At 37.7% G+C, this 26841-nt stretch overlaps 3 protein-coding genes across 3 annotated transcripts; 2 read left to right on the top strand and 1 right to left on the bottom strand.

Moving 5' to 3' along the window:
- The first annotated feature begins 378 nt into the window (after positions 1 to 378).
- On the top strand, positions 379 to 11222 carry kel (Kell metallo-endopeptidase (Kell blood group)). The gene is made up of 18 exons (XM_041794357.1): positions 379 to 631; positions 4296 to 4608; positions 4701 to 4991; positions 5080 to 5201; positions 7497 to 7655; positions 7755 to 7826; positions 7934 to 8122; positions 8219 to 8379; positions 8482 to 8599; positions 8700 to 8795; positions 8889 to 8987; positions 9079 to 9156; positions 9838 to 9944; positions 10025 to 10114; positions 10201 to 10268; positions 10423 to 10583; positions 10667 to 10756; positions 10846 to 11222. The coding sequence occupies exons 1-18, from the start codon at positions 542 to 544 to the stop codon at positions 10990 to 10992; spliced, it is 2451 nt and encodes an 816-aa protein (XP_041650291.1). The 5' UTR covers positions 379 to 541; the 3' UTR covers positions 10993 to 11222.
- A 700-nt stretch (positions 11223 to 11922) lies between these two features.
- On the bottom strand, positions 11923 to 15878 carry emg1 (EMG1 N1-specific pseudouridine methyltransferase). Its single transcript, XM_041793776.1, has 5 exons — positions 15590 to 15878; positions 15343 to 15444; positions 13353 to 13494; positions 13019 to 13224; positions 11923 to 12932 (listed from the first exon to the last, which is right to left on the bottom strand). The coding sequence occupies exons 1-5, from the start codon at positions 15737 to 15739 to the stop codon at positions 12819 to 12821; spliced, it is 714 nt and encodes a 237-aa protein (XP_041649710.1). The 5' UTR covers positions 15740 to 15878; the 3' UTR covers positions 11923 to 12818.
- Positions 15879 to 15973: 95 nt separating this feature from the next.
- On the top strand, positions 15974 to 24854 carry nop2 (NOP2 nucleolar protein homolog (yeast)). Its single transcript, XM_041793775.1, has 16 exons — positions 15974 to 16078; positions 17371 to 17485; positions 17576 to 17618; positions 17698 to 17756; positions 17961 to 18289; positions 18836 to 19076; positions 19160 to 19359; positions 20783 to 20872; positions 21339 to 21426; positions 21866 to 22006; positions 23108 to 23247; positions 23330 to 23419; positions 23507 to 23629; positions 23730 to 23827; positions 23908 to 24044; positions 24131 to 24854. The coding sequence occupies exons 2-16, from the start codon at positions 17380 to 17382 to the stop codon at positions 24553 to 24555; spliced, it is 2310 nt and encodes a 769-aa protein (XP_041649709.1). The 5' UTR covers positions 15974 to 16078; positions 17371 to 17379; the 3' UTR covers positions 24556 to 24854.
- The last annotated feature ends 1987 nt before the right edge of the window (positions 24855 to 26841 follow it).

The following is a 26841-nucleotide window of genomic DNA, read 5'->3' on the forward strand; positions in this document are numbered from 1 at the left end:
ATCGTGTTTTTCACAACCATATTTTCACTTTGGTTGGTCAATGTGACGTGCATGAAATGTGTTTCCTTCCAGGCTCAACCGTGTGCGACACTCACAAAGCTCTCTATCAGTTGTCACCAGCCATATGTTGCACTGATAATGACGACAGCGAACATGTGTGCGTGTGCATCATCAAGTGTTTACTTTCCAGGAAGTGCTTGACCTCATTTAGTGCAATCTTAAAACATGCAAGCAAAAATAAAGATCTAAACTCGGCTATCAAGAGTTTTTGACACAGCAAACAGGAAGGGGAGTAAGAACACAAGTAGAAGTCTTTGTGTTGGACTTCCTCTAGAATCACAAACCACCAAATATCCACATGCATGTCCCACAGAGCAACCAGAGTCTGGGCTTGATTATCTGGTGAGGAGAGTAAGACGTGGCCCACAAGGTTGCTTTTATCAGCGTCAGATGAGGAGAGAAGTGAGTGATGATAAAAGATATGGAGCTGCGATGACAGCTGTTTGACTGCAGGAGGGAGGGAACACATGTGAAACATCAAATGGGAAACACAGAGGATGCAACACGCTGGAGAAACAGAGCTACACTTCCACATATGCCAAGAATGAGTGAAATTCCAACAGAGCTTGAGGTAGGATCTTTTCCAGGAAACAGAAAGAGTTGTTATGAGGCTGTGTTTGCTATGTTCACATGGAAATGGAGCTAATTTGTGTGTCTTAGTGGCTGGAAACTGGAGCAGAGCCATGCATGTTCCCTGGGAAAATCATTATGATTCAAATTATGTGGTTTGGTGAGGCCTGCAATGGGTTCTTACTGCATTACCTTAGGCTCTGCATACCAAACTTAAGCCAAATTATTTTCTATCTGACTTTCTGTGCAACTTTGAAAAAAAGTTAATTAGCTTTTTGATGAAAAAATGGTGTAATGTCATGTCTGGGAGCTCTGTTGACAATTGTGGCTCCTGCAGTGTGAGGCTGGCCACATACTTGATCATTTTCAAATCTTAAAGGTGCAGTGTGTAAAATTCGGGAATATTAGCAAAATCAATCAGATTCTAATTGCGATGCTCATTTCTGATGGTAACTCTGGCAAACAAAGAAAGTTTGAAAAATGGATTTCTTTGGTCCAGTCTGTTGTACTATAGAAACATGCAAGATGCAAAAATCCATGATGGCAGACTCCAAGGAGGGGACATTTCCTATGTATAAATAAAAGGCTTATTCTAAGTTAGTAGAAATAAAGGATTTTATGTATTCTGGTTATTAAACACTAATTTAGATATGCATAATTACCAATATTATGTTTGACTTTTATCAAGATAAATGTTACTAGACTAAATATAACACACTGCACCTTTAACTGATTTTAAAAATGTGTGATACCACAGACACAAAGACAGTTTCAAATGATTTTTCATCTTATAATTCTGAAAACTCACAAACTAGATCACTCGACCACCATGAGACCACTGCAGTCTATGGTAACAATTCCACTATGAAAGTTCCACACACCAGCTCTCACAGAAACTCACATGATCAAATGTGACTATAGAAGAAAAACAAACATGGAAGTCAATCAAAATCCTTATTTGGAAATTCTGGTGTTCATTAAATTTAAAGCAAAAAAAGAGTAGGAAAAGAGTTAGGGCTGTCTTAAATTAAGCATAACTGACATCCTGTTTGGACACAAAGCCGCTTTTATTTTGAAAGGAAATAAGGAACGTCAGCTACAGTGAAGATTATTAGATGAACCGAACCATGTAAAAAGGAAGTTGTCATAGATTGAAAATCAATCAAACTTCATTTTTGTACCGCTTATACAAAATAATTAATTAAAAAAGTTCCTTATGTGCAATTTTTTTTAAAAGTAAAAGGTAGAGAATCGGAAGCAGTTAAATAACATAAGAAGCAGATGACCTTTGACTTGTCCATTCAGCTGTCTGTCCCCATATTCTTTTAATTGAAGTTCTGACACCAGTGGTACATCAATTGCAGATGCAAAATGTAGACAGAACCTTTTACAATTTGGAGATTCACTTACAAAACACAAAAATTGCAGGTATGACATGAAACTTTACTCAAATACGAAAAAAAAAACCCTCCTACATCACTTTACTGGTTTATGTGTCAGTGCTACATGTTGATAACAGCCATATTAGTTGTGTTTTTACCTTCACAAAACAAAGTCAAGTCCCAAGGAATCAACAATATCCAAAACAAGTTGCCATATCTTTAGGAATCCCTCAGTGTTATCATGAAGGGCATAAGTCCGTTTTTTCCACAGGGAGTATTCTCAAAACCTCCTTGTACCAGTTGTCTCCTGAAGGGCTGTCCTTAGAAATCCAGGACTTTGAGAAGTGTTTCTTGCTAAATATAGAAGTATCCTAATCAATTTGACTGTATGCTTGTTCCTTGCACTGCCCAAAAATATACTGAAGGAGTGAGATTTCCACAACATGTCCAATCAACGTAACCACCTCGCCTTTCACTTATCTCCAAAATTGTTGAATTTCAGTCATTTCTAAAACATATGTGAATATGTACCAGTTTCTAGATTACACTTGATACAAACAGGTGAGCCAAGACTGAGCCTGCCCTTCACGTGTTTTTTTTTGTTTTGTTTTGTTTTGTTTTTTTAAGTAAAACAAGACATTAAGGCACAGTGGTGAATTTGTTTTACATCAAATGTATGAGCTTGACATCACCAGATGGGGAATTACTCTGCCTCCCTGACGCTACAACGATATAAAACCATCAAGCAGTTCATCTCAATACAGTCTGTTGTTAACTGATGTTATTGCCTTCATTGAAAGTAAGCAGCCAGCTACATGCTATGTTTTTGTTCACTGTGAGGTAAATTTCCCAGTTTATCAGCCATGGTGGCCTACAGGTCATTAAAGATATCAGAACAGAGAGATTTGTACAGGATAACTGTAAATTTAACACCAAACGTCTGTCTGCTCTGGCACTGAGCCAGGCAGCTGAACTCTGATCAGAAGTTTCTTTAAAACTGAGAGGATCGTATTTCTCACGAGTGGGCGTGGCTTCAGCTCATTCAACTGACACGCCCACACTATCCTAGAGCAGGTTTTACTGCCTCATTTTTCATGATTTTGATATTTTTCATGACTGAAATTTGGCCTGGCAGTCCGTCATACAGTGGGCTGTCATACAACTAACCAAAATTACGAATTTTTTTAATCACTTTACAGGGACTTTAATTGCATAGCGATTCATGCAAGCCTAGGAAAAATATAGGTGTAATCCTGGCGATTGAGGTATAGTTGTGTTTATGTTTGTGAGCTGTAAATGTATGCAGCATATGGGTGGTGATGCTACCTAGTCAGCTTATTTTCATTGGTTGTTGTGGGTTTTCCATTGGAGGCAGTCTGACCTAGAATTGTAAATGTGTGCAATTAACAGTTGGAGGTAGGCGAGGATCCAGCGTGACAGGAAGCAGTAAACTAATCCTTTTGACACCACATACTTGAGGGTTATTTGAAATAATCATTTGTGACAAACCTTAAATTGGGTCACCACCCTACAATTATTGGTGGGGAAAATCTGCCCCTAACATAGCTTAAAGTGGCCAACCTTAAAAGAGCAGAGGAAGAACTAATGTAGGTGTTTTTAGTTTTTTCCACAATCAGGAATGTCTGTGTCAAACTATACATATGTCTGTGCTACTGAGATCTGTAATGCACTGGATTTTTGCTGAGTAATCAATGAGAATAATGTGTATGTTTTGCATATCAGTAAGTGTGTGGCAACAATGCCACAGCTCCACGGGTGTGCTCCAAAGGAATTTTGGCTTCAACACTGCAGATTGAGACTTATCATCCATACTTTCATAGTCAACTGTGGCTCCAATTGAGGAGTCTGGACTCTAAAAGAGGTTGCACAATAAATAAGAATAAATTCAGAAATAAGAAAACATTACAAAAGAAATCAGCACCAAATGTTTTCTTCAGGCTTTTCTTGGATCTTGCTCTTCCTGTAATTCAAAGCAGATTTTTACATTGAAACCTAGAGAAGTGGATGTTTCTGACTGGTTGAACTGCTCACTAAACTAATGACAAAGACACTTCAGATAAAGGCACTGGTGGGAATTTCTAAACAAAGGTTGAAAACATTTGGTACAGCAGAATGTGAAACAGTAATATGGATAATCATGCTGATTTTCTAATATCAAGTCAGAGTATTTTTGACTGTTTAAAACAGTATTAGTTATCTAATAAAGATAATCTACATCCAGTTGTTCATGAAGTTACTTTTTTTTTACCTGCTAACATCCAGCTTCAGATATCAGTTCAGACACCTGCACAGCCGCAGCCTGAGAGGCAGCTTCAGTCTCCACTGCTGTTTTACCCACAACTCTCCATCCAAGATCTGCCTGAACTCCAGCAAGATCAACAAACCCAGCTCCAGTCTGAACTTCAGCTGTCAGAGTCTCAACCTGGGTATCAGAACCGAGCAGAGTCAGTGTGGTTAACCCGTCGCGTGCTGCTTCTACTCCTTCTTGGGTTCTCTTTATGTGCTGCCACTCTTGGTGTTATGTACTACATGCATCAAAATCTTCAAAACAGGAGTAGTAACCCTGCACAAACTGGTAGGCCTCCAGAGAGAAAGAAAATAAAGCCACAACACGACACAGCAATTACATGCCATTTCATCTGCCTCTTCTCTCGCTCTTTCCTGCAGAGACTTCATGTCTCTCCCCAGCCTGTCAGAGGGCTTCTGTCCATCTGACCATGTCTGTTGATCCCTTCAAGCAGCCTTGTGATTACTTCTTGTTCACATGCAGCTCTGACAGACTTTCAGCAGACAGTGGGGGGAGACAGAGAGGTCAGGGCATCCCTGGACACCCACAGAACCAGAAAGAAAAAAATGTTTGGCCAGAGCAAGATAGGGAAAGAGAAGACAGAGGACTGAGAGAGGAGAAAATACCAGACAGGAAAACCACTCTGCTGCAATATCTCAGAGAGATTTTGGGTAAGAGTTGAAACCAGGACATAACCTGCACAGCTTGATCCTGTAATACTTCTATAAGAGATGGTTTGTTTTTCTATCTATTTGCCAGAATCAAACAGTGGATCAGATGGTACAGCGGTGCAAAAAGCCAAAGGATTCTACCGTTCCTGTTTAGACACCAAATCCATAGAGACTGCTGGAGTAGAGCCATTCCTGTCACTTATCCAAAAAGTAAGATCATGTGACCTTGAAACAGCGCTGGTAACAACGTGTGTGCAAGCTTATACACAAAACAGATAATGTACATGGTATAACATTATAGTGACTATCTGAGCAGGTATAATGCTAATTCTGTTGTTTACATATGACCTTATTATCCCAATTACCTTTCAGAAGAGTCTAACTTACTGAAAAATCACCTTAATATGATGATGATATTTATCAGGTATAACTTATGGATGCATGGGTGTAAATCTAGGTCTTACACACGTTAGGCTAACCCATTTTAGTATCTTAACCTGTTCTCTTGTTTCTGCTAATTTGCTTCTGCTGAATTATTTATTTGATGTTCAGTTGTACAAGTATGATTTAAGTAAAGTGTTGCCATTCGCTTAAGCATTTTGTCCATTAGAAATTGTGAGGTTCTGTATGCAATGTGCAATGTCAAAAAACTATTATATTTGCAAACTGATTGTTTGAAACATATTAATTGCAGATAGAACCATTTGATTTTAATAACTGATTTTCTGCTTGGAACTATAAGATTTTATCTCACTGAGCAAGAAAAGGAGAAAAAAATTCAAGAAACGTAAATAGGGGAGTCAACTTAAAAAAAATGTTTTAGACATTTTAAATAATGTTTTATTTTAAAGGATTTCTCTCTTAGAACTGAATGAAGACAGCAGCATGTTTTCTTTAAAATATGACTATATATTTATAACAAAGCTGCCAAAAAATTACAATTTTAACCCATTAAATCCTGAAAACACAAATTATAGCCAGAAAATTCTAATTTTATGGAACTGAAATGTTGATTTTACTTTCTACTGGAATACAAAGAAATCAAAATGTTCATAAAATTTAACTTTTTTTTTTGTATCTCATTTGTTACTTTAGGTGTTTTTGGTAACTGATAATCCACTTGAGGGCATTTTTATCATTTATCAGATTGTATTCAGAAGTGTTTTTTAGTAATTTATGATCATATTGATTAGATAGAGGTATCATAAAAGCATGTATCAAATATGATACAACAGGCTTTGAGGGGTTAAATTTGGATTTATCTTATATTCTCTGTAGTTAATCGCACCTTGTAATTGGGGTTTAAAATTTCACTACTTTGCATTTTAAACTGTTTTAGTGCCATTTTGGATTTTCTTCTTAAACTAAGGGTAAATGACTTCCTGTTTGGATCCAGGCCTGCTTTGAGAGGCAGATCGAAGATTATAACTGAACTTAACCAAGAAAAAGAAACTTAGTATTGATTGAAAATGAAATAAGAGAACATTAAAAAGGTTTAGATGCCTGAACCTGCCTGATGCTTTACTGAGCTGTCTGTGAGATTTTTAAGCAAAATGAGACATCAAGCGGCAATGGTGGACTTATTTTGCATTACTGTAGCTGCAAAAAAACCCATGCAATTAATCGTGATTTAATTGAGTGCTGATTGTTAATCTAAATTAACTTTATTTCTTGACAGCCTAATTAATGTACAAACTAACAGATGCATAATTTGCGAAATTCACCTAAATTACACCTATTTTTTTTTCTCCTGTGTGTAGCCTCCTGTGTGGCCTCTGATGCCACTGGTTTGGTGACCACCCTTTCCCTTGCTGTCTCCTTGTCACTGACCTGGAGAGAAAAAAGGAAATTAAAAAAATAAAAATAAAAATTAGTATTTTTAAATTAATGTGGAAAACAAATTTTAAAAAACAAACAAATAAAACAAATATAGATTTATCCCTGATTGAATCTAAATATGTTATGCTGTTTGAATACTTAAGGCAAGCTATTTAAAAAAAAGTATCCTTTTTGACATTTATTGAATTTATAACTCTCTACCTATGGCTTCTAAAAAGAAAAAAAGAAGCAGAAAAAGTAAGCAGAGCATGGTTTCTCTTACTACTAGGTTAAAGATAATACACATTAAATATTGTTTGGAAGTAGTGAAAAAAGAATATTTGAATAACTTAATTTTGACAAACATATCAGATAAGACCTTATAATTCTAAGGGGATGGTTCTAGCCTGAGGTAATTTGCTATTCCTGTCTGTAGCTGGGCCTTTAAAACTCATGAAATTTAACAATAAATACACATAAAAAACACAACCAGGCAAGCTCAACAATAAAAGGACAGACAACACAATACATAATACACAGCATCACACAAAATAGAAATAAACTAAAGGATGCAAAGGTCATACTTGACTATAAGGCTGAGTCCTCTTTAGAAACTGCTTCACTCTGCGTTTGAAATGACCCCAGTCTGGATCCATTTGGAGCTTTATCCTCTCTCTCTGTGTGCAGCTTGGAGGCTGGGCTGTATCAGGTCAGTGGAATGAGACTGATTTCAACTCCACCCTGAGCGTGCTGATGAGGGACTACAGCACCTTTCCATTCTTCAACCTGTATGTGGGCAGAGACCCAAATGACACTATCCATGGGACGATGAAAAGATACATACAGGTCACTATCCATTTGGATAATTTTTCCTATATGCAGGTAGAAGCACTGCCAAAACAACGTAAGCTCTGTATTTAATTTGATTCTCTTCTTTGTCCACAGATTGATCAGCCAGATCTGTTGATCCCGATTGAATGGAGCAGCAAGACGCACAAGTCCCAAGCTAAAACTCAGGTTGATGACTCACAAAGGCCTGCACTGATTACAGAAATGTTTTTACAAAAGCATATATATTAATTCATTACACTAATGCATTCATTCTCCTGTCTCTTTCCATCCAGACATTACGTCCTTTCTTGGCATCCTGTCAGAGGTACTTGGAACTGTTGGGAGCCCGGCCCAGCAGTATTATGAGCCATGTGGGCATGTTCATCGCATTGTCCTCTGAGTTTGCTGTGGCTGCTTCACCTCTCCACTATCGCCTGTCGAAAGGACAGCTCTATCATCGCATGACCATCAAACAACTGCAGGTACTGGAGGAGGTGGAGGATGTGTGGCTGTAAATACCAACACAGCGTCTGGATTAGCTGTATTAATTTATTTGTTTGTACAAAATATACCAACAGAGCCAGGCCCCTGCCATTGATTGGTTGAGCTGCCTACAGGCTGCTTTTCATCCTCTGTCACTTACAGAGGATGAACCTGTCCTACTGCACAACTTACCCTACATTGTGGACATGTCCCGCATCATCGTCAGATGGCTGAACAGACATGAGATTAGCACCAGGTACTGTAAGTGACACAAAAAACAACAATCAGACATGGAAAGACTTTCCCAGTCTTGAGTCTTGATTTTTGACCTTTTGTTTTTACAAATGTTCCTACACAGCAGCCCACTTCATACGTACATGGTCTTCAATCTGCTGCACACCATGATGCCTGCTCTGGACTCCAGATTTTCTGAAACAGCAAATAATTTGTCCATGTCACTGGGTAACACAGAAGAGGTGAGTCAGTCCAGATGTAGTCTTTGTCATTTTTTCAAAAAGATCATAGCCATGGGCATATTTGTTTGGAAAGACTTTCAATGAGGGTCCTCTTCACCAGGTAGCTCCTCGCTGGAAACAGTGTGTGTTAGAGACTGAGAGAGGATTTGACTCAGTTCTTAGAGACATGCTCAGTGAAAGGATGGCACACAGAGAGGTAAGAAGCAATCATTCCCCTTAATTAGTCTGCCTGCAGTTGAATTTAAGAGGCTGATACGATGTATATTTTCACATTTCCTTTGTTCAACAGGCAGAGGAGATTATTCAAAATATTTTTTCCTCTTTCAAATCCAAATTGCATGAGCTCAAGTGGACAGATCAGAATTCTCTCCAGAGAGTCTTATCTAAGGTATCATGTGAAGCAAGATATGTTCACCCAGTTCTCTTTTTGAGACCCTGCTGTTATTTTTGGCCTTAAATAACCATCTCTCTTCCCCCAGGTTCACTCTTTACATCCAAGACTTTGGACTACAAAAGAGAAATTAAATGAGACAGATCTTGACCTGTTATTTTCTAAGGTAACAAAATACAGATCTCTATTGACACTAGAGCTGAAGGATTTGCAAAAATAATGTAATGCGATTATTTTCCCCAATATTGGAATTGCAATTTAATATGCGATTATTAGCTTCCTCATCTTATGTATTTTTAAACAAATTCAAGTAATAAATCATTCTATATTATAACCTACATTCAGTCCAGAATACAGTCATCATATATTTGTCCATTTTACTGCAAAATGGATATGCAATTTTACTTGGAGGAGAAGGCGTGAAACAACCTTTAAGCTATAAAGGAGGAGGCTGGGGTGGAGGAGGTGAAGTCTTGCCAGTAGCAGCGTGGTGCATCAGCACTGATGCCAGCAAGGATTAGTGAGAAGTACCTTATATTTTAATGTACAGCTTTGTTGACACTTGAATGTTTGAATAATGTGCATTAAATCTATGCTGCTTGCAGAAAATAAATAAATCAAACTGGTATTTCGACACATTTCAAGTTAAAGAAATATTGCAACTTCTGCTATTTGTAAATTGCAGCAGGCCATACAGCGATTTAATCTATTTTGCAATTAATTGCCCAGCCCTAATTGACACCTACATATTATATGTATGATTCTTTTAAGTTTTGTGTGCCATTATCAAACTCACTCAAAAACCTTTAACTAGATGCAAATAATGATGCACAATCTATTATTCCAGGTTACTGTCACCACAAATAGCTTCTTCTCTAACTATATCCAGCTACTGTCCCTGTGGCAAAAGAGACGGACTCAACTCCTGAGTCAGAGGACTGAGGAGCCTGATATGTAAGTGTCCATCTCTATTCTCAGTACTGAGAAATATAACTAAATTATTTAAAGGATTTATTTCATCTTGTTTTTGTCAGACTTTCTGTCACACCATCCCTCCAGGATGATGAGCTCCTCTTTCCAGTGGGAATGTTTGTCCCTCCGTTTTTTCATCCAACCTACCCTAGGTATGAAATACACTGATTTCATAAACATGTTTCCGAAATGAACCTATGATTAGAATTACATTGCCTTCTTTTGTATTCTTACACAGGGCAATGAATTATGGTGTGTTAGGTTTCCTTATGACCAGAGATATCCTCCACATGCTTCTACCAGACAGTAAGTGACACCGAAATTTGCTTGCTATCTAAAAACCATGTTAAGCTTATATTTTAAATTACTTGAAAGTAAATTCACCACTATCATAAGGACTAACACTCTACTTTTACAGATTATTTACAGCAATATCATATTATTCTCTCTGTTGTGGTAGTTTACTCTCAGAGTGACACGGTGCATGCTGTGGGGGAATGTGTTTGGGCTCACTATCTCGCTGTGGCAGAAAATGCAGGAAAAGGAGGGGTGTTTTCTCTCTCAGCGCTGCAGCAGCAGGAGGTCTGGGTGCAGTATTCTGCACTGCAGATAGCATTGCAGGTACACAGCCATCTCCAGGATTTAGTCCCTTATAAATGTAACGGAGTGTTACACAACCATAAACCATCCTTGTCTTTCTTCAGGCTTATCATCAAAGTCTCAAGAATCATTCCAGTGACACTTCAATCTCAGGACTATCACACACCCGTCTCTTTCTCACATCCTTTTCTCTGGTATTGTGCTTTCTCTCATATTGAGTTTTCATCGCTTCAGCTCTAAAATACAAAGCCAGTGTATTTTAATGCATTCTTTTCTTTTCCAGCTCAAGTGTGACTCAGACCCATACCGTGAATTTATGCCTCTGGAGCCCCCCTTCTTGGTTACAGTCATCTGTGCCACAACTGACTTGTGTCCCACACAGCTACAATGCACCAGTAAAACCCAGCAACATTCATTAAAAAAGTGCTAAACACACCAATCTGAAGACCACATGGATGTTGTTTTTGTCAAAGACACGGTGCACACTGTGGTTGTTCATTCACTGTTATAAAGATGCTTATATATTCATAATAAGAGCATCTGAAAATGTAAAACTGGGAGAAAAATGATCTTTCTGTCTGTAGTTGTTGATGTTTGTATTCCTATATATTGTACAAGATTTTGGATGCTCACGTTATTCAAATAAAAATGTAAAAAGTTGTTTTACTGGATGTTTCCCTATACACTACCATGCTAACCCTGGTGAGCTTTAACCCTCTATGGGACGGTGTTGCTTGTAGGCAAAATACCACTTCCAAGTATGATCAAATATTTTTAAATATTTTTTACTTGTCATATGACTCTCTGGAAGCCATCTTGAACCTTTTTTGTGCAGATATTCTCACACAAAACAGCTTGGCCATTTTGCTGCAAAAGAACTGCAAGAAAATATATATATTCCAGATATTTCTGAGGCTGGAAAAAAATGGGCACATAATTATAGGTGGGTAAAGTTTAATTTCTAGATGTTTAATGTTGCTTTTATGATGAATAAATAATAGACCAAGGTTAAAATATACATGTTGCCTTTAGGCAACACTGCACCATTATGGAAAACTACAAAGACTGTACTGTTATGGATTCACAAAGATACCATTGCATTTTGGTATTGTGCATTTAGGTATAAATCTGATTACTAAAATGAAAATGAGGATGAGGAAGGACAGTGAGATTGATCACGATGAGAATAAGGATGAGGAAAGAGAAAAGTGATGTGGATCAGGATGAGGACAATGAGGATAACTGTACAGCAACAAGTATCACCAGTGTACAACAAGAGAGATATCAAAAATAATTCTTGTCATTGTTGACGGTCAAATAACATGAACTGCAACCTGTTGCAGCTACTTTGCAATTCCAATATGCTTTAACTACTTTTATTTAAATTTTAAATGATGTTTCTTGTTCTTTCCATACCATTATGGGACAGTGTTGCCCTGAGACTAAACACCCCGAAAAGTACCCTTGAAATTTTTTTAAATCATTTATATTTAGTATTTTTAATGAAAAAAAAAACACAAAACAAAAAGGAAAACAGTAAAACAGCAGGGAAGAAAGGAAAAAACAGGGCACCACCAGCTAAAAAGACATCTCAAAGGAATGCAAGACACCAACCAAAGCAATGCCATCGTCCTAAATCTATCAGAAAAAGAAGACATCAACTGAGAAGAAAGGTCACTAAGGTACAATCAAGATATGAAATGCGGAATAGCTGAGGATCCAGAAGAAGAGATTACTACTACTATTAGAATTAGCATTTAGAGTAATTCATGTAGATCAGTAATAAACTGCAACCTGAGCAGCAACCTGAAACTTTTCATTTGATGTTAACTGCTTTGTTAAAGGTTGATTTTACTTTGACATTCTCGTTTTCTGAGGAAAATCATGCACTTATTTCATAATATTACCTCTGCAGATAATAACCTTTTGATTTTTGTCTATATAAAACAAAACCAGCACCAAAACACCATGTCATTCAATATAACTGTACTGATTTGTAGTCCAAAATTCAGTAATTTTATACAGGTGATAACATAATAATAAAAAACAGCCAGACATCTTCATAAAAGAGGAACATTGGTTACAGAAAAATATATATATTTTAGAACATCATTACAAGAATGAAGTTTGCAACATGTTTCAATCATGCCACTAATGGAAAAATGGATATTTGTTCCAATTTTTCCATTGTATCCATTCTGAGTCCATTAAAGAATGTCCATGTTTCTTTTTGCCTAGTGATCATTACACTGGCTGTCACAGGACACCCCACACTTCTTCAAAGGCTGAGCATATCTTTGCACAGGTCAGCGCCCCAGAGAGGGGGTAGTTACTGATAGACACGGTCTTCTCTGTGTAGTCCACGTTCACCTAATAAAAATGAAAAGATCAGTAACATAGACAGAGATTGGGTGCATACAGTTGTGTATCATCTATTTCTGGGGCTTTTTTCTCACCGCTCCATGTGCAAATGCTCCAATCACAACCGCAGCTGGTCCTTCTGGCACCAGAGTCCGGGGGCAAACAGCCTCTCCAGCAGAGAAGGAGGTGGAAATGCGGGGGCAGCCTGGAGGCAGGTGGTCAGACACTGGGTTTTTAATCATCCTCAGAAGCTTTTGAGGACCATCAGCTGCTCTTACACTCAGCTTGTGCAGCAGCTGAACTGAGAAAGAAAAAAAAGGAGGGTTTCAGCCATAAAAAAAAGGTGGGTAGGACTGAATTTTTCTGCTTTTGCCAGTGTAAATATTAACTCAGTGTTTATACACAGAAAATTTAACAATGGTGGTTTACCCATAAGGCCACAGAAGCGAGTAAAGGTTCTTGGGATGCGTGTCTGTGGGTTGATCTCTATTAGGGCATTTTTTTCTGTATGGATGTAAACCTGCAAAAGGCCTGCCCTGTTCAGTGGGCTGTCCATCAACATGAGCAGGCACTGATGAAAGAAAAGTAAGAAACTGTATTTAAATTATACAGACAGTCAACAAACCTGTGATTAAGTTTGATAAGCATGGTTTTGGAGGCTGATTTTACACAACTGGGAATAAAGGTGTAACTTTATTTTAACAGCATGACTATCATAGAGCTGATAGGTCTCTGAATACGGAATTTCAGTATGATTTTATCGTCAGCTGTTTTAATTGCGCCCTGTTTAAATCACATTTTAATATTCCACTATTTTGCATTTAAAATTGTTATTCTGGCATTTTGTTTTTTTCCTACTGTCTAAAACTGAGGGTTACTGACATCCTGTTTGGATATAGACCTGCTTTAATAGGTGGATCAAAGTGCATAACATGAACTTAACCACAGAAAAAGAACTTGTTGTGGATTGAAAGAAAATACAGGAACAATTAAAAGTTACATCTTTGATAGCACAGGATCCAAATGACCTCTGACTTATCCACTAAGCCGCGCGTGTCTTTTAAACTGAAATGCGACATTGAGGAGCAGTGGTATACTTATTTTATATCACTGTGGCTGCAGGCTGACGCCGGCATGGATTAACCAGTGTGTTGAAAGGGACAGTAAGGCATGCCATTAGTCACTATTAAAAACATTTTGTGCACTTACAGTGAATTGTAGTTCATCACAACACAATTAATCTTGACAGGCTTAATTTTTATTCTTTTAAATCAGTGTATAGCAGTTTGATTGAGAGAGTTTCATAAATATTTTTAATTATTACTATTTAATGTTGAAACTACAACTACACCAGTTCCCTCTTCTTAATTTTTGACATGTAAGTAAATAAAGTTGTCAGAATTTGAACAATACCCATAAATGTTTTAAAATTATACGACCACCGTTATTTAATGATCAGTTGTATCCTAAAATACCAAAGCCTGACAAGAACTACAAATCACCTGCTTTATTTTTCAAAGTAGCTGAGAGACAAATAGATAGCATTGAGCAGCCTTTCTCAACCACTGTGAGGGATGCTTTCAAATTCTTTAAAATAAACCAAAAGTTACTCTGAATGTGCAGATCATTCGCTATCCTGCTGTAAATAATCAAAATTGTCTCATGAATGATCAACAGGTGTACCAAAAGGTGTCAAAGAGGGTTTTTACAGTTTACACGACCATTCTGAGTAAACAATGACATTTCTATTGTTTAAAAGATAACTTTAGAGTTTTATCTTGTTAATAACTAAGACATGAATCCCTCAGTAGTAAAATAAATATAGATTTTTTTATCAACAATTTTTTTCTGGGGTGACTTGAGAGTTTTAAAGGGGTGCCTCAACAGAATAAAGATTGGGAGGCACCAACACTGACGTCCAACCAGGGTAGATAACATACTTACACTGACATTTAACTCAAACATTTGATTCTCTTAAAAATTTGAAAATTCAGTTTAGTGCTCTTCCAAATAGAGAGCACAAGAAATAAATCTTTCAAAATAATACAAATATATTGGTTGGCATAAGAAGACATGTAAATATTGTTTGATTTGTGCCAGTATTGAATTTAAAATCCTATGTGTGAAATCCACTATGTAACAGCTCTAATAGCTAATATTAAACACTCCTGTGTTTACATTAGTAGTGATATTGGTCATAATAATTGGCTGTATCTTTTGTATTTCATCTAAAGCGGAAAGATCTTAACTCCACTGTTAAGTTTGATATTGGCTTTAGTGGTAAGATATACAAAAAGGAACCTACTCTACACTCTCATGACTTCATGCATGCTCTTTTAGGAGTTAATAATTAATTCAAGTGGTGATTTAATTGAAATGACTGTCAATTTCTACACAATGGTGTGACATGAGTGCTTACCTGATGGGTGATATCTGGTCTTATATTTCCTGGATTCCTTCCACTTTTAACGATTATGTTTTTATGTTGATCGCAGTTTAACAGCTCAAAGGTTTTTCCAACCTGGAAAAAGAACAGCAACAACTTTTAGGCTCAAAATCCACAAACGTAGTGGTTGTCCCTTTTAAAGGTATGATAACTGATGTCACTTCCACTTGTAGCAGACAGTGGATCACAACAACACTGGAACACAGCCCCGACTCTTTACCTTCACTGTTTCTAACGAGGCCCCCTCCAGAATAACAACCAGCCTCCTCTCTGCCATACGGTCATGCAGGCTGCGGAGATGTTTGGCCGGTTTTGGATCATATTCGTCCAAATGTTCAAGACCACGCTTTTTACCCTCAGGAGCCGCCATGATGCCTTCAAAGTGGCGGCTGTGTCGCAGGATGTGTGCGTCACTGCAAAACGCGCGTGGACAAACGCACTTTCACAAGTGAATGGATAAATGAATGAATAAGTTCAAACTTCCCACTATTAATTCAGCTATCTTCATTTGTCTGGTCAATTAGTGTTTCCTAGTTGAAACTTGTGCCCTATAAGTGTGTTAGTGCACGCCCACACGCGTGTTCACCAAGGTCTGTTGTCATCACCTCGCGACGGATGTTCTTCCACAACGTGTGGAAGGGATATTCACGTGTGTTTCCGTCGTGCACTGCTTAGTTGAGAAGTTGGGCCAAGATCAACGAGTAAATCGGTAAGTATGTGAGAACTGCGGCTGTGGGAATAAGAAAAATGCTCAATAATTCAGGTTTTGTTATTTAACTCTGGTTTCATCCTGGGACGACTCTACAAAACACGGCGTAGAGTCGGACAACCAGCGTGCAATGCTGGACGTGTCGTTCTATTCTGTCATTACCGTCAATGTGAGAAAGTGTTTGAGATCTATGAAATTCAGCGTCTAGGTTTGCTTTGCCTCCATTCACAAATATAAGATGCATTCGCAATTTTACAAGATTTTCATGAAATGCAGCCGAAACACGTTTTTACAGTGATAAACGCTTGTTTAAAGGCATGTAGTTGACCAATAGCCCTGTTTACACAATCCTATCAGCAGTTTCTCAGTTGATTTAGGTGGCATAAGCTGTAAATTACTTTCTGGTTATTGCTATATCATGTTAATCAGAAGCTGTCACCTACTGGCCTTTCTCTAATGAATCCAGAGAGCCTTGTACATGGTATATACTGCAGTATATACTGCACTTACTGTACTACTTTTTTAAATTGAATAAATTCAAGGGTGCTTTTCAAACTCTAAAGCTAAGTTTGATGAAGCTTTTTATAAAGTTAACTACTTTGTTTGAATAGTTTTAGAACTGTCTGTTATCTATACAGCACTGTTAAATAAAATAGGGATGAGTATTAAAACCTGGTACCATGTTGGTACCACCACCATCAACAATAACATAGATATCAGTGCTGCCTTTTGGTACCCAAATACAACCCTCTGCCTGTAAGAAATGCAATATGTTATCTGCATGATCTATTTCAGCAGAGTATAAATGTCTTTAGATTTGTTGCCTGGAGAAATGTCTTTGCTCTGGTCGCATTTTCCTACTGAGGACACAGCCACACTGACACCTTTACTTTAGTGTTTGTCTCTAATGCAATACCTAATTTCGCTTGAGTCAGTAGATTTTATAGCCAAAATATCAGTTGTAAATATCAGAAAATATCTGTTGATACGATGTTTTACTTTTAAAGCTTATGTCTACTAATACCAGTATTACACCAATAATATCGTGCATCCACATGTCTTATATTTTTATTGTGTAATCCCTGTTTCCCCTGCTTATATCACACTCATTAAGTGATAATGTGAGTGTTTGTAGGATATAGTACAACTAACGAAATGTGATTATGTTAGGATACATTTAATTTGTTAATTCACTGAAGAGGGGCTCAGGTTGTCTTGTCAACGGGCTCAGTCAGAACACAGCTGATCTCAAGGCAGCACCAACAATCATCTCTATTTTCCCTGCTTTCCAGCTCAAAGTCATGGGTCGAAAGTTGGATCCCACCAACAAGGTGAAGAGAGGGCCGGGAAGAAAAGCCAGGAAGCAGCAAGGAGCAGAGACAGAGCTGGTCAAGTTTATAAAAGATGGTGATTGTTATGCCCCTTAACTTTGACATCACTTTTTTTTTTTACCTGAAAACTGCTTCATAGTGGCTAATGATTATTTTCTGTTTACAGAGGACACAGGACCAAAACGACTGTCAAGTAGAGGCAGGAAAAGGTAGGAGGTTGACAGTAAATATAACATAAAATAATAATAGTTTGTTTGCAAGATGCTCATACATATTGTCATTTAACAGAGCTGCAAAAAGGGTCCAGAATTTGAAAAGCCCTAAAGATGAGGAAAAGTCCAAGAAAGGTAACCAAATCAGTTTGACATGTGGTTGTGATGTTCTGTAAGCAGTGAAAGGCATCCAAGCACCTGAAAAATATAAGCATATGCATGTATTTTGTTACTAAATTATTCTAGCATGGATGGTTTATTCTGTTCTTAAAATTTGATGCCACATTCATTTTAAATAATATAAATGGATGTTTATTTTCTATTCCTGCTCAACTATAGGATTCACTGATGAGAACAGTAAGTGGTTGAAACCCGCAAAGAGGAAACGCAAAATGGAAGAACCTGAAAGTGAGGACGACAGTGATGAGCACTGGGAGGAAGATGAAGAGGAGGAAGAGCAGCTGCAGATTAAAAAGGGAGGAAAAGAACAAGGAAAGAAAGGTGCGAAACTAGTAGACAAAGAAATGGAGGAAGATAATGAAGAGGAGGAGGAGGAGGAGGAGGACGACGATGATGATGATGACGATGATGAAATGGTTGATGACTATGGGGCTGAAGACGATGGCAGCGGTGAGGAAGCGGCAGAGGAAGAAAGTGATGGAGAGGAAGTAAGTGACACGTCTTTGTTTTAACTTCTTGGGAACTTCCACTTGGTTTTGTTTAGTGTATCTGACCATGTAAGTGATAAAATCAAAACGTCACATTCAACAATAAGTGAAACTGCTTCTTTGAAAATTGATTCCCTTGTTTTAGTAGAAACTCAAAATGTCCTCCCACTTCTCTCTAGATCAGGGGTCCCCAAGGTTTTTAGCTTGTGACCCCCAAAATAAAAATGCCAGTGACTGAGTTTCACATAAGCTCAATTAATATCTATGGTTTTATTTGAAATTGAACACATGTAATGTTTTTTTTTCTCACAATAGTGGATGAAATATACCACATTATACCATTTCAATTTCTCTTCGTTTTTTTATGGAAGCATCCCTTTAGTGCCCCCCACAGTGGGAACCACTGCGCTAGATTGTCAAAATTGGGTGCAGTTGTTTGTTGGAATCAATTTGAAAGTGTATCTATCACAGACTATGGTAGTTATTGATAGAGTAAAGATGATAAAAGTGAGTGATTACTGTCCTTATTTTTTTTCTCATACTTAGCTTCTTCCCATCGAGCGGGCAGCCAAGAAGGAGAAAAAGCAGAAGGAAGCTTTGCCTCTTGGTAGTGAAGAAGATGATGACGAAGAGGAGGAGGAAGAAGAAGAAGATGACGATGATGATGATGATGATGGTGAAAAGGAGGACAAAAAGAAATCAGATGATGAGGAAGACACAGTACAAGCCAACATAGATGAAATGGACCAGTTTAGGCTACCAGGGGCAGAGGAACGTGAGAAAGAAGGTGAGAAAATGTTTCAGACAGCTTTTTAAGCAGCTAATTGCACTGATTTCCATGAAGTCTAAGCTTGCTTGTTTGCATTTTAGGCATCCTTCCTCTTGACCTGAAGACGATCCATCAGAGAATTAAAGACAACATTGATGTCCTGTGTAATTTCTCAACAAAGAGGGAGGAGGGGAAAGAGAGAGCAGAGTACATTTCGCTCCTGAAGAAGGATCTCTGTACTTACTACAGCTATAACAACTTCCTCATTGAGAAATTAATGGACCTCTTCCCACTTTCAGAGGTGGGGCAGTTGTGCTTATTTATCCTGTGTTACTTTAGAAAGTAAATACTCGTTACTTTAACCTCCAAGTTCCACATACAGCAGCTGCGTTGCGTTCTGCCGGCGAATTTTACTGCAGCACAAATCGCTCCTTTTCTAGTTAATTGCAGCACTTTTACTGCCTGTACTCCAGTCCGGCATTGATGCCTCCCTGAAACGCCACTCTGCTCCTCTTTGTTGGAGATGTGCTGCTATTTTCAGCGCTGGCCGCTGCCAAACCACGTCAATTCCCGTCACTCAGAAAGGTCTAAACAGGAAGTCAAAAGAGTAGAGTATTTGGTACATTCAAAATGTAACACAATGCACAGACTCCTGATCATAGATTATCACTATATTGACATTATGTCTCATCCTGCAGCAAGAGCAAATGGTCAGTTGGTCACAGAGCTACAACAGTACCATTGACAAGGAAAACTTAACATCTGTGGTTAAAAAACGCAGAATTTTACATAGCCATACATCCTCTAAGCCAGGGGTGTCCAAACTTTTTCCACAGAGTGCCACATACAGAAATATGTAATTTATTTATTTTTTTTTTTTTTTTATGTTAGACCAATCCAGTGCAAGTTCATACATGCTTACCGACTGAATACACCTCAATAGCTTGTTAATGGCTGACAAGCCAAATTGACATTCATTTTCAGGATTCTGGAAAGCCAATCAGATTTCAGGGGGCCCTGTTTAGCCCTCGCTACCACTGGCTCCGCCCCTGAAATGCTATTGGTGCTGCAATTTGCTACAGTAATCTATCAGGCCATTGTTAATCAAGATATCTTCTTGTCAAAATGTTTGTTTACAGAATCAATATGGTAGCACTGCCTAGTGCTGAAGCTAAAAAAGTACAATACAGTTGAGCACAGCTTCATCATCTCATGTGGGCCATATTTCATTTTATTTCTAGAATTTGCTGTGGGCCAATCAAAAACGGACTGCGGGCAGCATTTGGCCCCCGGGCCATAGTTTCGACACTCATGCTCTAAGCAAACATTAACCTTTTAGCTCCCTAATGTACTCACCCATGGCGAAAGCAATGGTATCATAGAATTATGTTCAAGCGAATGACCAATTGACTCCAAAAAGTTAAAATAATCCACTGTTGACATGACTACGTGAACTCGCAGATCTCCCTTGGTCTCTTCCTCTAATCAGGGCTGTGCTTCAATGTGCAGCACTCTAGACACGCTTCCAGTGTGCGAGGTTACTCGCTTTGGTCAGAGCAAAACCATGGTGCTGCTGAGTGAGACAATGTATGTGGAATTTCCAGATAACATACATTGTGTGTATCAATTTTTCTGTTTTCATGACTTGATTGACTTTCTCTGTCAAGTAAAATTACTTTTTATATTGTGTATAAATTTGATTTTTAAAAATACTTTGCTTACAGCTGGTTGACTTCCTCGAGGCCAATGAAATTCAGAGACCTGTCACTATTCGGACCAACACACTGAAAACAAGGAGGCGGGACCTTGCACAGGTAACTGCTGTGAATGGGAGGGAGAAGTTAATGGGAAGTTATAGTTTTGTATAATAGAACTCTTAATGTGCACTTTATTCATTTGTCTTGTAAGACAGTCTGCTAAAAAAGCCACTTAGAAACTTTATTTCAGTGAAAGTTTTTTAGGATTTAGATAATGTCATGCGAAAGAAAGAACATTAAGAAAGAATTCAAAGGAAACTACACTTGGCCAGATTTTTGCAATAATAGCATCAAAGGAGGTGGTCTAAGATTTTAAGAAATTTCATACAGTGGGGTGAAATGAAACTGTAGAGGAGCCTGTAGAAATGTTTTCTGTTTGGACTGAGTTTTGAATGCATCATTAGCAGGAACCACTTCTACATTCAAAGAAAGAGCACTCTTAAAGGGTTTAGCTGAAATTGTCCAGTGTCAAAAGTTACATTCAAATATTCAACTCTAAAATCTTTTTTTTTTTTTTTTTCAGGCTTTGATCAACAGAGGAGTGAATCTTGATCCACTTGGAAAATGGTCGAAAGTGGGACTGGTCATCTATGACTCTTCTGTACCAATTGGTAAGTTCCAATACAATCAAGTCAACTTTATGATTCAAAAATCCCTGTTGGTTAATAAAGCCTGATTTATATTTTGGTTTCTAATCTATGCTGTTGTGGCCTGCACCGCCATGAGCACTACATGCTTGTGCATTTGTATGTCTAAGTAGCTCTGCTATACTCTGGCTTCTCCCTGCTTTTTTTTGTACAGGAAACCATGGCGACTGAAACTGAGTGTGTAATGTTAAAGCTGATAAATATTGAGACAATAACATGCTTAATGACTAGAACAAGCCATCAAACCACAGGACTTGCAGTTTGTGTCATTTCAGTGTGCGCTTACATTTTTTAAGGAGATGCACGCTGTGTTAGTTTCAAGACTATTCAGACCCACAGTAAATTCTATATGATGCAGAAGTATAAATCAACCTAAAGCCAAGATTTAAACTCTGCTATTCAGGTGCAACCCCAGAGTATCTGTCTGGTCAGTACATGCTGCAAGGAGCCTCCAGTTTTCTGCCCGTCATGGCGCTCTCTCCACAGGAGGGAGAGTTGGTGTTGGACATGAGCTCAGCTCCAGGAGGCAAGACCACATATATTGGTAAGATGTGCTATATACTTTATGGAAATTTTTTTTTTTAGCTCTTTTACATTGTTTCGTGTAGACTCGGGCAGCAGTTGCATAACCGTTACAGGGGTAATCAATTCATAGATCTTTTAGCAATCAGTAAGTGGCTTAAATGTTGGTAACATGTCAGAGATTGCTACAGTAACTATTATAAAAGACCATGTAGCAAAACTGATTATTAGAGGTGTGAATCTCTCCTTCTCAAGACGTTTCGATTCGAATTTTGATTCACAGGTTACAATTCAATTCACTGACGATTCATTGAAATATAGAACGATTCGATTCGGTCCAATCTGATTCTGTGTGCTTTGGTCCAATTTGATCCGGTACAATCTGTTTATAGAATCAAAATAACTTTTTGCCTTCACAAAAATTTGGAAAAAAAAAAAACAGGGGAAAACAAAATAATTTCATCATAATCTAAATAGATTTGATCTTAAAATAAAAGAGACTAAATGCCAGGCCTCCTGTGCTAACATTCTGAACTTATGTTTAAACAAGTTTTCATCACACATATGCCAAGGTGTCTTACTTTGACAGTTGGTTGGGAGATAAATATTAACATGGGATTTTACTGGTACATGTGTACTTCTGTACTTGTAGCTTCCTTAGCATTATTAGTTCTGATAACAGTAAAAACTAAATATCAGATTTTCCCAAGTAGCACAAATTAAAACAAATTTAAAATCATAAGGAGATTTGCATTGACAGAGCTCTGTGTGTCTGCTAGTACAGGAGAACAATGGGTTGTATTGAAAACAGTAAAATAAAAATTGCTTTTCTATACATCATTTTTTTCCTTTCATAATTTCTCTTAATGTGAGTATTTATTTAGATTATTTTTTTAATCTAGCCAATAGTCCAAAACTCAATGCTATTCAAATAAATGTATGATGAAGATGAGAGCCAGGTTGTTGCATTGAAGCTGAAAAATTATCAAAATCATTTAAAATTAAGGTGACTGCATATTTATTTGAGGCTGATTAAAAACTTTAAAACATTACAAATTATGTGAAATGCTCTGTCTTTGCACATGCAAATAAAATTTGTTAAATGTTGATTTTCTACCCTTAGCTCAGCTGATGAGAAACACTGGCACGATTGTGGCTAATGATGCCAATGCTGACAGATTAAAGAGTGTGGTGGGAAACATCCATCGTCTAGGAGTCACCAACACTATCATCTGCAACTATGATGGAAGGCAGTTCCCAAAGGTAACGGCTGCTGAGGTCACTGGTTTATATCTGATTGGGAGATTTTAGTTCACTGACTGGTGGATTTTTTTTAATCCTGCAGGTAATGGGCGGGTTTGACAGAGTACTGCTGGATGCTCCATGCTCAGGCACAGGAGTGATCGCTAAAGATCCAGCCGTAAAAACCAGCAAGGTAAATAATGTTTACATATTAACAATTACTTTATAGATGTTTAGTGTAATAAGTGTTTAATTCTTCCTTCCTCTTATTTCCTGACAGGATGAAGCAGACATCCTACGCTCAGCTCATTTGCAGAAAGAGCTGCTTTTGTCTGCCATTGACTCGGTCAATGCTGAGTCTCCATCAGGAGGGTATCTCGTCTACTGCACATGTTCAATAATGGTATTTATGCTGCATATGCATGTGGAAACGTGTTTGTTCATGTTTAGGTTTTAGCATCGAATAGAAACGGCTCATTCTAATTAAAAATGTCTTTTATCAGGTGGAGGAGAATGAATGGGTGGTAGACTACGCTTTAAAGAAGAGAAATGTCAAATTAGTCCCCACAGGTCTTGACTTTGGCCAGGAAGGCTTCACAAGGTAAAAAAGATAACCTTTGTGTGTTACTTCAAGGTAAATGCTCCGATATTAGACTCTAAATTTATTTCTTATTCTTTTAGGTTTAAAGAGCGTAGATTCCATCCATCTCTTCGACTGTCTAGGCGTTTTTACCCTCATTCCCACAATATGGATGGCTTTTTTGTGGCCAAGTTGAAAAAGTTCTCAAACGTTGTTCCAACAACACAGTCTGGAAAAGGTAACTCATACTGTCATGAACATATGGAAGCTTTTATCATCAAGGTTTCCCTGTTGAACTTTTCTTCTGTTTCTGTTATTATCTAGACGAGGAAAGTGCAGATGCTCCTGATGCAACCGTCGTTACAGATTCTTCTGAAGAGAAGCCGTCCAAAAGTGGCGTGACAAAGAAGACTGTCCCCCGCAAGGCTGGCAGCTTACAGGTGAAACACCAAACCAATGGAACAACTGCCAAGAAAGCAGAAAAAGTCAAACCAAAAGGCAAAAAAGACTCACCTGCTGGACCAAAAAAGGCCAAGATCGCTAAAATGGGTGGAGAGACTGTTAAAGGAGCAAAGCCAAAGGAGGCTGCAGTGAAGACAGCTGATGAAACAAAGTCAAAAAAGGACAGCAGCAGATTTGAGAAAAAGAAGGGCAAAAACAGAAAGACACCCATGAAAGCAAAGAACAGAATGGGAAAGAACAAGTTCAAAAAGTTGAAGCTCATGTTGCAAAAGCAAGATGCAGAGTGATGTGTGCAGTGTTGAGTGTAACTGATGATGTAAAAGCTGCCCTATAAACCCACATCACTTCAGATAACCAGTATTCAGATTAGTGGGCTGTGTCGTATCAGCAGTGCGAGTGAATACATGCCAGTCAGCCAGTCGGTGGTTTTAACACCTGTGTACAAATGATTTATACAGTCAGTAATGATCTTACTGGAGTTTGGTCTCATATTCCTCAGTTTGTTCAACAGAATATTTAGTATGTTTGTATGATGATTTAATTGCAGATTAGGATGTCTTCTGGTATCTGAAAAAATAAATGTTTTAAGATATTTTTAGCGGTTGTTCGACTGATCAATCACCAGTGTGAAGTTTTGGTTGTCTTTTGAAAAATTTAAATTTTGTTACACCCTGAAAATTGAAGAGCACAAAAGGGAAAGGGGGGGGGTGCTTTCATCATCTCTATTAGCAGACATAGAAATCCATAAAAAAACAACAAATAGCAGCATCTAAAGTTTTTAATTTTTGCCCTAACATTTAATGCATCAGCATACATGCTGGAAGGTATAGAGAAATGCCAACTGTTTTGGTTACTATTAAACAGACTTGTGGGGAAAGGTTATTTATTGTAATTGAAATGTATTATTATCTTTATAGTTAGCATTATCGTCCTTTTTATTAACCTGAACATCTTAATCACAGTTTAGAAAATATCTAATAGCCCAATCTAGACCTTCCTATCCATACAATAATGTGTATCATTCAGTGTAATTCATTTGATTCATATCATGTTTTTGGTTGGTAGGGTCAATTTATTTGTAAAGTATATTTAAAATATCAGAGAAATGTAGTCATAATAGGTAATACACTGCATGGTATTCGGTAGATATTCTTCAGGTCTCTCAATAATGAGCATAAATTCAGTTCAGTCAGATTCAGCCGAACATGCCTTGAACTTAAAACTGGAAAAACATCCACTCAGTTTTACATGTAAAAAAAAAAAAATATATATATATATATATATATATATATATCATATATTAGTTTGTTTTTCCTCAGTGATTTACTTCAAAAAGTTAAACTTCCATAAATTCTACATTCATCTCATGCAAAGCAAGATATTTTTATTGTTTTTGTTTTTTTGTTTAAATCTTGATGTTAACAGCTTACACTTCTCAAAAATCCACTTTCTCCAAACATTAGAATATTTTGGAAAAGTCCAATTTGGAAAGGTTTCCTAAACCTTCAGTCTTTCACTGGTTCAGTTCACACAACCACAATCATGGGGAAAACTGCTGACTTGGCATTTGTCTTGAAGACAATCATTGTCATCCTTCACAAGTAGGGTAAGCCATAGAAGGTCATTGTTGAAAGGGCAGGCTATATCCACCACACAGACAGGTCCAGGAAATGGCCTACGAGTGTCACTTTCCTACTGTCAAGCCACTCCTGAACCACAGATGTCATCAGAGGATCACCTGGACTAAGGAGAAAAAGAACAGGACCATTGCTCAGTGGCTAAAATTCCTGTTTTAAGATGAAAGTAAGTTTGCATTTCATTTGGAAATGCAGGTCCTGGAGTCTAGAAGAAGATCAGATAGGCACAGCATCCAAGGTGCTTTATGTCCATTGTTTTAAGTTTCCATAGTCAGTGATGTCTTGGAGTGCCAACCCATTTAAAAGTGTGTTTTGCTATGTACAATAAAGATATTTTAATAACACACGAAACCCACAGTATGCCCTGGATTGCTTTTGGAAGGATGGTTGCAGTTGTTTTTGTTTGTTTGTTTGTTTGTTTGTTTGTTTTGTTTGTTTGTTTGTTTTTTTACTGTGATTTTTAAGCCCTTTTCATTCATATAGCCACCCCATTCACCAGATGAACTGAGCAATGCAGACCTTACATTTCCAAAGAGAACCTGTATGTGAAAAACCCAGCAGCACTTCTCTTTTGCTGTGAAAAAAATGACATTTTTCACAATACTATAACTTTTTTAGATGCACCTGTGTATAACCATAAACGTTTGCATTTTACTCCAGTGAGCATAATTGATGTGACGTTTTTTGTTTTTTTGTTTTTTCCTTGTTTTCCCACATTCCTATCCTGACATCCAACAGCACAATAACACAGCTTCTCGTTTTACCAGGTTTCTGACTTAGCTCTCCCTGTATCCCTCCCCTCTGTCCCACTGCTTTTTCTGCAACTACAATGCATGTGCAACTGCAGTAATTGTTACATCTGCTCTGGTAGATGTCATAGTTACTGCAACTGGTCTACAGCCATTCCTTTTTGTGTGCTTTTATGTCAGAAATTAG

Source organism: Cheilinus undulatus, linkage group 8 (genome assembly GCF_018320785.1).
Source record: "Cheilinus undulatus linkage group 8, ASM1832078v1, whole genome shotgun sequence".
Lineage (NCBI taxonomy): Eukaryota > Metazoa > Chordata > Actinopteri > Labriformes > Labridae > Cheilinus > Cheilinus undulatus.